This window comes from Squalius cephalus (genome assembly GCF_949319135.1).
Source record: "Squalius cephalus genome assembly, chromosome: 7".
Lineage (NCBI taxonomy): Eukaryota > Metazoa > Chordata > Actinopteri > Cypriniformes > Leuciscidae > Squalius > Squalius cephalus.
Genome location: NC_137128.1, coordinates 22,302,031 through 22,316,366, shown reverse-complemented (window position 1 = coordinate 22,316,366; position 14,336 = coordinate 22,302,031). Strand labels below are relative to the sequence as shown.

Genomic DNA, 14,336 nt, shown 5'->3' with positions numbered 1-14,336 from the left:
GGCGTTTATCTAGTTTGTGCACTCTATACGTACCGCAGATGTTTCTTTGAGTAATTTGAGTAATCTCTAAACAATAACAGCTATTCATCACCATGCTTAATCACACATAATCTTATCAAACACTGTGTCCCTAACAACAGTATACAGTTCATCTCATGTTTGAAAACAAATACATTCCCTGCAGGCCGCTTCCAAGTCTTATTTAGATCTTACGACATATCTTTGAAAATTTCTTCGCTACAAAGAAAAATCCTGTTGATTGACATGTGGTGATGTTGCTGCTACTTTGCCAAAATATAAACGCTTCCCTTTATTGGCAGAAACCTGGTGGTGAAATGGAAAGCGCTTTGTTTATGCAATCGGTGACAACAGCGATTGAGATCCATTGTGTGGCGACGTCTTTCATTTGAAGATGAACACATAAAGGCATGTGCGACTGTGTGGGCAGTTGGCTTTAGAAAGGCACGTAGCTTTAGACTTCAGTGTAATCCTTGACTAGCACTGACGACTCATTCTCTTCATCTCAAACAGTCACACTGATGTAACTTTGAACAGTGGCTGCTTGCAGCTTTGAAGGTTTTTTTTTTCTCTCTGCTGCTCTTTTGTACGCTGTGGACGCTCAAGGGTGGAAGGAATGCCAACCTTTTCAGTTCGTAACTTCGTATTGACAGAACAGTAGACGGGTGTCTTCCCAGCATTGAAGAATCTTGCTGGAGTTCACCTGAATATTAAGCTATGAGGCATGAGCGCTCTTCACAAATGCAAACCACCTGTTAGTCGAATTATTGCATTTTGATGAAAGATTATGAAGACAAACAATTATGTTTTTGGAATAACATGCATGTGATGAATATTTAACAGTAATATCATGAATGTGCATTAAAGCCGACATAAAATCAAAATTAGCCATTGTAACAAGGTTAGTTTTTATGGGAAGAAGGGGATGTGAACCGGCGAACATTCCAACAAACTTATAATCATAAAATAAACAAACAACAAAACGAAAGTAAATGCGCTAACAAGTGGCTAAATGGGACTACAAAGGTTGTCAGGGACATTATACATCACGCCGAACAGGTAAACTCAGGTCTACTCACTAGTCCACTTACAGCCTCGCTGCATTTATAATCATGCTCTTGCAAACTCTTCTAACTCAACCTTTCAGGGAAAATGTTGTTTTTTTTGTTTTTTAGCGCAATTTTCCACCGGACAAATTGCGATTTGTTAACTCATGATTTCTGTTCTGTGCGTCTGTGCGCACCAATCTTGCTCTTCTATCTACTCCTCAACCAGACCACCTAGAGACTTCGGGTTTTCGGCATTATGTTAAGGAAGGTCTAATCTCGGGAACGCACAAAAAAAAATCCAGGAAAAGATTTACTATCTCTTAGTGTTGTGATCCCATGAGGTGAGAAAATTGCGCTAAAACACTCACTGAGTTTTTATTACTTGTTTTAAATAAGGACTTAAACATTTGTTGGAATTTTAATGGTGGGGACATTGAAGTCATGCAATCACCGTGTAGTTCGTTTATAGCCCACGTTTAGCTTTTTACTTCTGGCGATTTGTATTTAGGCTTCAAAATTCAGTATAGTTGTGTAAGAATCATAAGCTTTTTTTTAATCACAGAGCTTATTTTCTGCAATAATCCAAAAGCCAATGGATTGGAAAAGCCTGGTTCCAATGAAGGAACCAGGGTGATGCTAACTTTCAGGTTGGCCTACAAAAATGCAGTATGTCATCATTGCAGCAATCTATAGTGAACTGTTTATCCATGCGTATATATATATTTTTTAACTGTTTTTTCTTTTTCTTTTCTTTTTTTTAGCTTAAATCCCATTTAATCTGTGGTCACGGAGTTGAATTCGTTTTGAACTCGGAACATTACTTTCACACTTAACACTCGACACAACTCAGATTTGTTAAAACTCCATAAACGCATCACATTGTTCTCTTGATTTCACCTATTTTAGTCATTCAAAATGGATTAACGCCTCAGAGGTCACTGATGTAAAAACATACGAAGGAGCCTGATTTGAAAATGGGCAATGGGCTAGCCGTCATGTGTGATAAGAGCGTACTTAATTAACGAGTCCTACAGGTCGCGGAGGAGCATGTGGCTCCCACTATAATTATTTTCATTCAGAATACCATTGACTAGGTAATCCTCTGGCTTCTCTCTGAATATATTTACCCATCACTTCCTTCTTCCATATGTCTTAATCCCTTATTATTTCAGCCTTACATGGTAAGAGCAAGGCAAAAGTATGTCACTTATCAGACACTCCTTCAGGCTCGCGCTTTTGGCATTTATTGAAGGTACTTTCCGTGTGTCGGCGTGTTGCATAGCATTGCAAGTTGTATAATAGTTGCCCCATTGTATCTTGTGGTTTAGTTTGTAGTAGCTTTATTTGTATTTAACTCCTGGAGTACACACTGTTGTGTGCATGACTATCTCTGTTGATGCCTGTGGAGAGTGTGCCTTTGTTTACACATGAATCCTTAAGGAAAGGTGACTCACAGCACTTTTGCGAAATTTTAAAGGGATAGTTCACCCAAAAAAATGTGTCATAATATAGTCATCCTGGGGAATTTAAAAACAATCCTGAACAGTCTTTTTTAATGTAAAGAGACCAAAAAAAAAGCAGAAAGCAACAGAAGTACTACTCATAAAGAGTACTGATAAGGCTTGTTCACTATATTCAAAGTCTTCAAAGTCAATAGCATTGTGAGAAATGGACTGACATTGTTGGAATCTGCCCTACCTGGCGTTCATGAGCGAAATAGCGATGACTTATTCATGAACGAGTCATTCTTTGCATTCTTTTCAATTAATCCGTTGATCCAATTCACAAAACTCCTCTAAATGATTCATTCATTGATTTAACAGCCCCCTAGAAGGGAAGATCAGGGAATAATAGTACATTCTTTTTGAAGCTTGAAACAGGCTTCATGAAACCTTTCATTATTTGTCACTTTTGGTCATTGAGAGTCAGCACGTTTGATCTCTTTGTAGCTTGATTGCAAGTCAGCATTTTCAAGCCCTTTGTAGTGGTGTTTTTGTGAAAACGTGTCTATTTTTAGAGTTTGATGCAGGTGTTGTCTCTCCATTTGACCTAATTGACCAGTCACTTGTATGGGGCAGCAAGCCAGGGGTTAACAAGGGGACGTGGTTGTTTGCTTCTGAACATGCCAACAACCAGGCTTTCATCAGCCAAACAGTCACTTGTATGTCTCTTTATTACTTTTGAGGCAGTAAAAATGGTACCAGACCTTTTAACCAGTCCTTTGGTATGCTTTGCTATGTCTCTACCAATGGACCAAACACTGGCCATTTGCAGTTGAATTGCAAATTGCAATTGACCATTTAATAATTACTGTCTCTAATCTGATTGGCTGACTTTTCGCAGTCTACCTGCAACTAAGTTGACTTTACAACAAGCCATTTGGAGGGTGAAATGTTATTGGAATGTATGAAATACACAGGTTTCTGCTCGTTCTGCCATAGTATAACCATGGCGACAGACATGGACAACTGCGTTACGTCTAGCGGCACGCTCACGCTGTTGTTGTTTCATTCAAACATTATGGACCATGGCAAGCAGACTTTGGGACAAAAGGAGAACTAAAACAAGGATCAATATCGGTGTGGCGTTTTCGAGAGCTTTACGTCCGTGACTAACTTCGACTTGACAGAGTCAAGCATCTTGCATGAACTTTATTAGACAGGTGAGCAAATGTACATAAAACGAATCAATGTTTTATAGCTCAACATAATGAAATATTAGAATATGATCAGTATGTTATTCTAATGTTGATCTAGCTCAGTGGTTCCCAAACCTGTCCTGAAGGACCCCCAGCACTGCACATTTTGGATGTCTCTCTCTCTCATCTAACACACCTGATTCAACTTATCAGCTCATTAGTAGAGACTGCAAGACCTGAAGTAGGTGTGTCAGATAAGGGCAACATACAAAATGTGCAGTGCTGGGGGTCCTTCAGGACAGGTTTGGGAACCACTGATCTAGCTTACTGCTAGTCTCATATAGCCAACAAACTAACACATAGAATAACATTATAACTTTCAACACACTCAAATGCAGTTTAGTGTGATAGTGTAGACCAAGTGAAACTGCGCTGCGTTACCTCACAAGTTTAATTCGTCAAATAAACTGACCTGTGTGAGTAGTAATTCTGCACTTGCGGGTAGTTCGGTAGAATTACATTTCCTTATTCCTTTATATCCGTGGGACTCGCATCTGGCACTGATATCTGTCTCTTATTAGCAATCGCGCCATGCTTCATACCACAGTCAAGTTAAAAATGTGAATGTTTTCACTCATCCATAAACATTATTAGATTCATCAGCATGACAACAAGTTCCATAATTACTCTTATGCGTCATCAACCTACACCTTTGTTATTGTAAGAGGTTAACGACGAAAAATATTACATATTGTAGCTTTAACTCTACAAACACAACTACGTTTTGATTTTCTTTCTGAAATGCAACCAGTGCTTAATGCTTTTTGACAAGCACAAACTGGGGCTATTTTGAGTCTTATTTAAGGCAAGACCCATTCTTAAATGGCACATAACGATGAAATAAACTTTGATTGTTCAGTTTACATATCAGTTAGATGGTCTGACAGTAATGTGGATACAACCTTATGCTTTGCTTATACTTTTTTGATTTTCCTTCTACTAACACGCTTTTTCCAAAGCCTGAGTGATGTCAGTTGACCCATTTGTCCTGTTTGCTTCCTTGAAGACTGAAGATGCATACACTGGATGACCCAAGGGAGTCTGTAAAGCAGAAAGTCACGGCTCTCAAGGCAAAGAAAGGTCAGAACAAGGACAAAGGCGACAAAAAAAGAGCAAATAGCTAAGATTCTTGCTCACAAAAGGAGTGTCATCTGAGTATCCAGTAGAGTTTGGATTCCTGACCCGGTCAAGAGCAACGGGATCTAGATTTCACGAACCTGACCTGCTGTGGATGAGTGCTCCACGAAATGTGCACATTTCTGCTGGGGCCCTCAGAGTAAACCTTCAGAGCTTTATATACAAACTGAAGTTCATATGAATCATGCAGAGCCTAGGGTGAAATTCTTTGCCAGTGCAGGTTTACACTTCTTATCAGGCTTCATCTCTGACTGTGGTGGTATAAATTTGCATGTTGATATGTCACGGCCTAGCTGCAGTTGCAAATTTGTCATCCGGCCTGATATGTTTATAGGCATTCAGAGCATGGCAACTAGAGCAGCAGGAACAACATCTGTCTGACAGCGTGCCTGAGCCTCTAGAAGACAGGCTTTGATTGCAGCTCAGTCGGCTAGAGCACACACCATAAAAAAGATCATTTCACTTTAACGGTGTACCTCCCAAGTTTATTGACCTTTTAAATATAACCCTAAAGATAAACAGGAAACTTTTTCAAAATAGCGTGTGTTTTCCTCTGCTTGAACCGTGTGCGTGCAGTATCTTGAGATGCGGAGAGAAAGGATTGTGATTATTTGTAAGAGAACAGCTAAATTTTTCATATTACAAAGGAACCCTTGACTATTTTTATTCTCGTGAGCACCTGTGGGAATGGGCCATTGACAACCTGTTTGCCCCTCTGTGACCAGATTAGATTTCCTTGCGCATCATTTTTGAAAGGAAGTCTTGGTGCAGACTTTTCTCATCGAATCTGACCATGTCAAGTGTAAACCTGATCAAAGGTATACTTGAGGTTTTCCCCCCTTTTAAAGAAGCAAGCATTAAATTACACGGATTCAGTTTCTTATCCATTAGGAATGCAGGAAGTTTTCTGCATGGTAACTCCTTGCGACAATTTTGCTGGTGAAAATCTAAGTTGTGTACCTTCTATACAACATGATCTAGAGCACTTTCCATGCTGTGTTGTTAACTAAAAGTATTAAAAGTTGTTTTTGTTAATTGAAATAAATCTGAAATAAAATATAAATATTAGATGAGAACTTTTAAGTTGTACTAAACTAATTTGAATAAAACTTAAATAAAAATAAAAGCTACACTTTATTTTAAGAGTTAGTGTTTTGGTTTAGGGTTAGTTACTTGTAATTATGCATAATGCACTCACTATAGTAATGTGTAATTACGTCACCTAAAAATAAAGTGTGACCAAAATTAAATATTAGCTTTAAAAATAAGGTTAAAAAAAAAAAACCTCATAACAAAAATTAAGTAAATCTAAATAAAAGTACAAATAAAAAGCATAGTGGTTTCCATAGTGGTTGATGTTCAGTCTACATCTACTGTGTTTAAAGGAACTTCATGAAATATCACAATCACAATATTTTTAATATCAGGGGAAAACTGATGATTTTTTTTCTGGCTATTTTATTGCGGTTTTGACATTTCACTTTTTAAAAAACTGTATTGTAAATTGACCTGTGCTGTTGAAAAAGGGTGTTTCATTACACCCCAGCACTGCCTCCCCAAATTTGATTCCACCCAGCTGAGCTCTGAAAACGCCAGATTTCTCTTCTCATTGTGCATTAACTTTTTGGCTTGCAGCTTCTTTATAATGAAGTTTGGCGTTTGTATTTGTTGCCTTTCCCCACTATCTACGTTTGCATAACACTAAAGAAATCAGAAGTGTTTACACTGATGTCAAAGGAGAACATATCAAATACCTTTCTCACTGCATTTCACACTTCAATGCAAATAACATCAACCACTCCTTCTTGAAACTTAAGATCTTAAATGCAAATTTGTCAGCACTAAACGTCATTTTGTGTTTTGACAAACATTAAATGTAATTTCCATGATTCTGTTCAATCAGGAAAAATGTTTAAATGTCTCAAACTTTAAAAGAGTGCATGAACTGTATAAATTCCATGGCTCTTTAGAAACCAATCATGAGATCTACATTTTTATTATTTTGACAAGCTTTTTTAGGCAAGTCAGTATGAAATGAAAATTCAGTTTTCTACATGGATGTTATTGATCGTTATTGTGAACATATCTTCCATGCATAGGTTTCTTTTTATTCTTATTATTTCTTCTGACCTTGAAATTATTAATGAAAATGTCATATCGGTGAAATGACAGACTTTTCTCTGGTGAGAATTTTTTTTTTTTTTTTTTTTAGAATGTACGTCGCAAATTCATAATACGGACGAAAAGATATCCAGCTTTGTCTGTTTCATCACGGCTTGTCATAAAAATACCAATAGGAAAACCTGATCTAGATATTAGGCTTATTTTACATGTTAAATGCTGTAATTGAATTTCAGGCTCTCCACTCCTGGTTCGTCAATGCAAATTATAATTTTATTTGTTAACAGAAAATCCTCCTCTAGTGTTCCTGGGAAGATTTTTCTCACCGCACATCTGCAGTCAGGAACAGGTTTTCCCAGCCACCGCTGAATGTTCACCCTGACCTCTCGTTTCCAGCGGCTGACGGAGAGAGAGGTCGGCGATGTGGCCTGTGATTTTTATGGAGTGATTTAACACTCGGCGGCCATGCTGGAAGCTTGTTAAGGGCGTGCTGGAGCTGCGTTCGGGAATTGAGAGGCCTCTCTCACCTGCTGCTTTATTAAATAGATCAGTTACAGGGGCCGTCCTGTTTGACGAGAGTGTGGCGGTTGTTAAAGTTCCTGCAGTGCAGACCACTTGTGGTTTTGAGGATTTGGAGAGGTGATCAATCAGGGTATCTCACTCACTTTTTCTTTCTCTGCACTCCTGGCTGCGATTCCCTGGAATGCCGATGAGAGGTCTGGAGTAAAGCCAGGCGGAACCAATGTAGATGATGTCAACAATGGAGCTATGTTTAGAATGACCTTGTCTAGCTTTGGTGGGATTGTAATGCAAACCAGAATCAGGCTGGTGCAGTCCTTTGAAAACAGTTGGCAATAAGAAAATCGAGACACGGCAAATTTTTCAAATTTTACATTTCATACATTCCACAATAATGGTGTCACGCCGTGTTGCAAGAAGACACACGATGAGGAAGATAAGGTATAAACACAGTCTTTAAAGGCATAGTTCACCCGAAAATTTAAATTAGCCCATGATTTACTCACCCTCAAGTCATCCTAGGTGTAAATTACTTTCTTCTTTCAGACGAATACAATCGGAGTTATAATAAAAATGTCCTGGCTCTTCTAAGCTTTATAATGGCAGTGAATGGCTGTTTCTGTTTTGAAGTCCATTAAAGTGCATCCATCCATCATAAAAGTGCTCCACACGGCTCCAGGGGATTGATAAAGGCCTTCTGAAGCGAAGCGATGAGTTTGTGTAAGAAAAATATCCTTTTTTTTTTTTTTTATCCGTGAGGCACATTTACATTTATACACTTTTATCCAAAATGTCTTTGCACTCAAGGTACTCTACAGTTCAAATGTTTGGGGTCTGTAAGATTTTTTTTTATGTTTTTGAGAAAAGAAAAGAAAGTCTCGTCTGTACTCCAAAGCTGCATTTATTTAATCAAATACACAGTAAAAACAGTAATATTGTGAAATATTATTACCATTTAAAATTACTCTTTTCATTTTAATGTACTTTTAAAATGTATATGTATTCATTTCTTTCAAACAAAATCTTACTGACCCCTAACTTTTGAATGGTAGTTTACATATATTTATATATTTCCCATGATCTGTGCATTGTTATCCCCATGCTCTACTGTTTGAGCTACAGGAAACCTATTCCTGGTTTATATAAAGGCTTACACCATCCACTTCATTAATTACTACTATCTTTTATTTAACCTGTTTAACTAGTCTGGCTCTAGACTAACTCATGGGTTAGGCTTTTTCAGATGCTTTGATGAAATCCTACTGTGCACTTTGTATTTTTAGTTGATATTTCCCAGTACTGTTTCCAGCTGTGAAACGAGCACAGAAATATAAATAGCATTACTTATTTATTTTTTTCTGTTTAGCACTACTTTTACTCATTATCGCTATAACTATTATAACATGTTGTGAAATCCATTTAGAGGGTTTTTTGTTTTGATTTGTCTTTTACATTTAGCTGTGACAATGGCAGTCATTTATTTGGCTAACCATTGTTCTTCAAGCCACTGTATGTCTAATAAAAATGTAGTGTTTTATTGTCCCACTGAACACAAGAGTGTTTGCCTGGCATGTTTAAAAACTGCTTATAAAAGTCACAGTCCTCAACACGCCTGGCTGAGAATATTAATGCTGACAGCCTTTAGTACTTGATATTTAATGAATATATGAATAGTGAATGAATAGACAAGCAGAACAATACAGTGTTCAGTGTTGTTTGAAAGGATTTATAGTAAGCTGTACCTAAGCTTCTGTAGACACTCAATAATTTTGATGAAAGATTGATCCTAGGTTTAATGTTATGTACCGTTGTACGAGTATTCTCATTTTTTCCATAGCATGTAGGTTATGTAAGTCACGAGAGTAACTCTTTCGAGAAGGAAACTATCTTACCATATTTATGAGATGCCTGATCTAGTGGAAGGAATGTCAAAGCTTAAAGAGACATCCTCACTTGTGATTTTAAAAGAATCAATCAGGGACTTCCTGTTTTATTTCTTCTTCAAACATCCTATCACTCTTACACCAAACACTACTGGCTTCGGATGCCAGCACATTTCCCACATGTTTGCTCATACTCTGTTTCGGATACTGTTACATTCTGGATGGAGGCATACTTCAGCTTGGCAAGATATGTCCAGTTTGTACTTTACTCTGGATGTCAGTGGTTACGTAGATATGCACCGGTTCTGAGTTCATGATTGTATTGTTGTTGTCGAGTTTTTCCCCTGTTTACACCTGCTTGTGGTTTCATCATTCCCCAGAATTTCTGCTTCTGTTCAGCAAAACCGTACTGTTGACAGAAGAGATGATGTTTTCTTGCCATGGCTTGTTGTGGGCGCGGGGGCCTCCAAAACGGCTTCAAAGCCGTTCGTTCGGCTCAATAGCTGCTCCTATTGTTGGGCTATATCAAAGGCAGTCTGCTTATTTGAACAGGTGACTCCCATTAAGTCCGATGACCTGGCTGGCTGTTTGCCAGCAGTGCTGCCGTGGCTTCGCAGAGCTCGTCTAGTCAGAACTCTAATACCCGATGATCACAGTGCCAGGTCGCAGATTGAATAATTGCTGAGCTATGGCACTCTGCAGGTCTCCTGAGTAATTGTTATGGGAGAAGCTGGGGGCCTTTGCTCACCGAACGCTCGTGGAGGTCAGGATTTCATTTGTCCACTTCCTGTGGGCTCACCCAACCTGGGCGGCTTGCTTCACTTTTAATGAAAACCGTCTACGCGTAAGCCATCAGTATGCAGTGATGGCACCTTATAGGCTTTGTGCCTGAACTCATGATTATGGAAGAGATGATTTCTTCACTTCTGCTGTAAGATGAAACAAAAATGTTCCATACATTTTTCATGATGCATTTGGTGATCAAACTTGGATGTGCTGTCTCATTTGACCATATCATAATCTCTCTCTCTCTCTCTCTCTCTCTCTCTCTCTCTCTCTCTCTCTCTCTCTCTCTCACTCTCACTCTCACTCTCTCACTCTCTCTCTCTCACTCTGTTTTTTCTTTTTTCTTCTTTTCTTTAGCAGGGAACAGAGGGCTTCTGGAAGTCTGTAGCGCACTATGTGCCCCGGGATCCCTCTGAGATACGGATCCTCAACCCCTTCTTCATACAAGAGGCTTCCTTCCAGTTTATTGGCCTTCCACAGAACAATGGCCTCATGGGTAAAGGGGTAAGCAACATGCTCATTAAGTTTCGGTACTCTTCATAACATTGTTTACATTAAACACATTGAATGCAAGAGAATTTGACTGCTAAAACCAGTAGCTCTTTCGAAAGGAACTGTTGGACTGCTCCAGTTTATTGAACCAAAATGGCAGGCAATGCCTTTAGTCAATCTTATGTTAATAGGGGTCACAGGAAGCCTTAGACACGTGTTTCCTCAATTAGCCTGTAATTATTATAAAGATCACCATAGGTCAAAGGCAGCTTAACTAATCCAATGGGTGGAGAGAGCTAATGCCATTTATTTAGCCCAAACCTGGACAAAGCAAATCTCAAGAAGGAGAATTTCAAATCTCAAAATAATACAGCAGGCGTAAGTTGAGTTAGATTTAAAAAAAAAAAGAAAAAAAAAAAAGGTATGAATCACAATTGAGGTAGCAAACTGAGTGCAGATTTGCAGATTATCCTTATCCAATAATCACAAACAACTGGAATTCAATTTCATTGAAATTCAATGATTCAAAGAGGTGGGAACCTTGTACAGTTGTGGTCAGAATTATTGCCACCCCTAGTAAATATGATCAAAGATTGCTGTAAAAATAAATCTGCATTGTTTATCCTTTTGATCTTTCATACAAAAAATTCACAAAAATCCAACCTTTCACTGAAGCAAAAGTGGGGGGGAAATCACATTATGAAATCATTTTTCTCTCTAAAAGACATTGGCCACAATTAGAAATTTTTATGAGTGAAATGTCTCTGAAGTATATTCCATTAATATAAAAAAAAAAAAAAAAAAAAAAAAAAATTTTAGCACACCAGGGAGACTAGAAACATGAAATTGTCTAGATGGGACTTCTTGTTTCTCAGGAGTATAAATATTAGGAAACACAAAGCCCATATTCCCTTAATCATCCATTACGATGAGTAAAACTAAAGAATATAGTTCTGGTGTGCAGCAAAAGATTGTTGAGCTTCACAAAATAGAAAGTGGTAAGAAAAATAAGAAATAGCAAAGCATTGAAAATTCCCATTTTCATCAGGGCAATAATTAGAAAGTTCCAATCAACTAAAGATGTTACAAATCTGCCTGGAAGAGGACATGTGTCTATATCATCCTAGTGCACTGTGAAGAGGAAAGTTAGAGTGGCCAAAGACTCTCCAAGGATCGCAGCTGGATAATTTCAGAGATTAGTTGAGTCTTGGGGTCAGAAAGCCTTGGGGAAAAAAAAAAAAAAAACAGCACCTACAGTACATCACATGTTGTTTGTGAGGGTTTCAAGAAAAATCCTCCTTGCTCATTCAAAAACAAATCCCAGCATATTCAGTTCTCAGACATGACTGGAACTTCAAAAGGGACCTGGTTCTAAGATCAGATGAAAATAAAAAAGAGCTTTTTGGTAGCAAACACACTAGAGTGGTTTGGTGCGAACAGAAAAAGTAACCCATGCCCACGGTTAAATATTCTGCTGGATCTTTAATGTTTTGGGCCTATTTTTGCTGGAGGTCCTGGACATCTTGTTCAGATACATGGTATCATGGATTCTAGCAAATCAAGATCTGAAGAGAAGTGCCAACATGGAGCTGGGAATCTGAAGGATCTGGAGAGATTCTGTATGGAGGAATGGTCTCTGATCTTTTGTCATGTGTTCTCCAAACTCATCAGGCATTATAGGAGAAAACTCAGAGCTATCTTGGCAAAAGGAGGTTGCAAAAAGTATTTAATGAAAAGGTGCCAATAATTATGGCCAGTGTGTTTTGGGAAAAAAGCATTTATTTCATAATGTGATTTACACCCACTTTCAATTCGTTTAATTCAATGAAAGGTTGGATTTCTGTGAATTTTTTGAATGAAAGATCTGAAGGAGATCAGATGAAAATAAAAAACAAAAATCTGAAGGATCTTTGATCATATTTACCAGGGGTGCCAATAATCCTGACCACAACTGTATATTATTTGGCATACTAAATTCTACTATAAAAATATTTCATGAATGCTGTGACCACACTTAGAACACCCCACCCCATTAGCAAACATATTTTATTGAGACATGGGTGTTGGGTGTGCAGTAGCCCACGGGGAGGACTGGGAATCAGCACTGTCAAAAAAAGAAGTGTATGTGACATGCCTCAGATCTCAAACATGGGCTGTAACAACGAATACTTGCCTACTAAGAGCTCATTAACAAAACACTTTACTTTCAGTCCCAGGAAATTGAACTTGAGAAAGTAGATAAATGCCACTAGCATCATAGCTTGATGAAGCTCTCAGCCATCCCATCATGGCACGAGTACAGACAAGGGTCTGTGTGTGAGCTTGGCCACCTCCTGAAAACTCAAACCTGCTCTCAATGGTGGAACATGTGCAGTGCACATGGAGAAGAGCCCAGGCCCCTAAGGTTTATGTAGGTAGGGGGGCAGCGCAGAAGGGAAGCTGTCCCATACGGTACTGATCAAGGTGGGATACATTTTGACACAGCCTCCCCCCTTGAGCACTCCAAACACCCACCTGCTTAAGGCTGCATACACTGACACGATCTTAATTGTGTGTGTGTGTGTGTGTGTGTGTGTGTGTGTGTGTGTGAGTGAGAGAACCAGACCCCAGGCCACTGTAAGCTAATGATTTAGAATGGTTGACTCCCCCAGGGAGATGAGGAAGTGAAGGTCTGCCTCCTGAAATTGCTGTGTCAGGGGTGGGGGTCTGTTTAAGCAAATTGTTAATCACACGCAGCTCAAGATGAGTTAACAACTGCAGACCAGAACTAAGCCAGAACTCCTTCTGGCACAATGCTATCTAGACTTTGCGGAAGAACTGGACCAGAGCAGACCATAGACAGCGATGTTAAATAGATTAAAATACAGCACAGCAAGCATAGTTATTCTGCTTATCAACACACATATACCATATAAATGTCCAGTCAGTTTTCTAATTTTAATGCAGTAACCATTCTGATGGATTCAAATGATTTGTTAGACTGATACCTTCTGAGTTCATGAGTCTTTTTAACTGATTCATTAAAATAACCTGCTTTCGTGGTTTTTATGTAACACTGTAAATTTGATAGCGATGCCAGAAATGTTAAAATAGTGCTTTATGTACGAAATAACGTACATCCAGCCGGTTGTTATCGCAGAATAAACCCTGATAGAGTGATCAGGACCCCGACACGAAGCGGAAAGGGGTCTTGCATTACCCTGAAAGGGTTTATTCTGAGATAACAACCGGCTGGATGTAGATTATCCCGATCATTATACAGCTACTTGTCACATAAGTAAATAATTAGACATTAAATATTGATATGAGGTGAAATATTTTTAAACGCATTTAAATAGCTCTTTAAACGCAAAGCTTCTTCGGATAGAGCAGTTGCTAGCAAGCGGCAAGTTGAAACTAGACGGACATTTAAGGGATACGGTATGCAGTCATACCACTTATTACGCAGTATTTCACCACATAAATATTTATGGTGATAAGAGAACCGTTTTAAAATCTTACCCGTTTGTTATCTTATCCATTAGTGTACAATTTATTTATTTTTTCTCAAAATGGCAGTAGCTGCGTTTGTATGAAACGAGAGAGCGAGTCTGCAATACCGGATGACATAATTAAATGACTGTACACAAAATA

The 14,336-nt window shown here is 38.5% G+C and overlaps 1 protein-coding gene across 7 annotated transcripts in view; it reads left to right on the top strand.

Moving 5' to 3' along the window:
- Positions 1–14,336, top strand: part of st3gal3b (ST3 beta-galactoside alpha-2,3-sialyltransferase 3b) — a 57,677-nt gene that overhangs the window by 35,944 nt on the left and 7,397 nt on the right. For 4 of the 7 annotated variants that reach the window (XM_079877084.1, XM_079877086.1, XM_079877083.1 and 1 more), the window contains one exon: positions 10,569–10,715. In XM_079877084.1, the coding sequence (XP_079733210.1) occupies positions 10,569–10,715 (147 nt within the window). The remainder of the gene's footprint in view (positions 1–10,568; positions 10,716–14,336) is intronic. The other 3 variants (XM_079877085.1, XM_079877087.1, XM_079877082.1) reach the window with 1 other exon arrangement.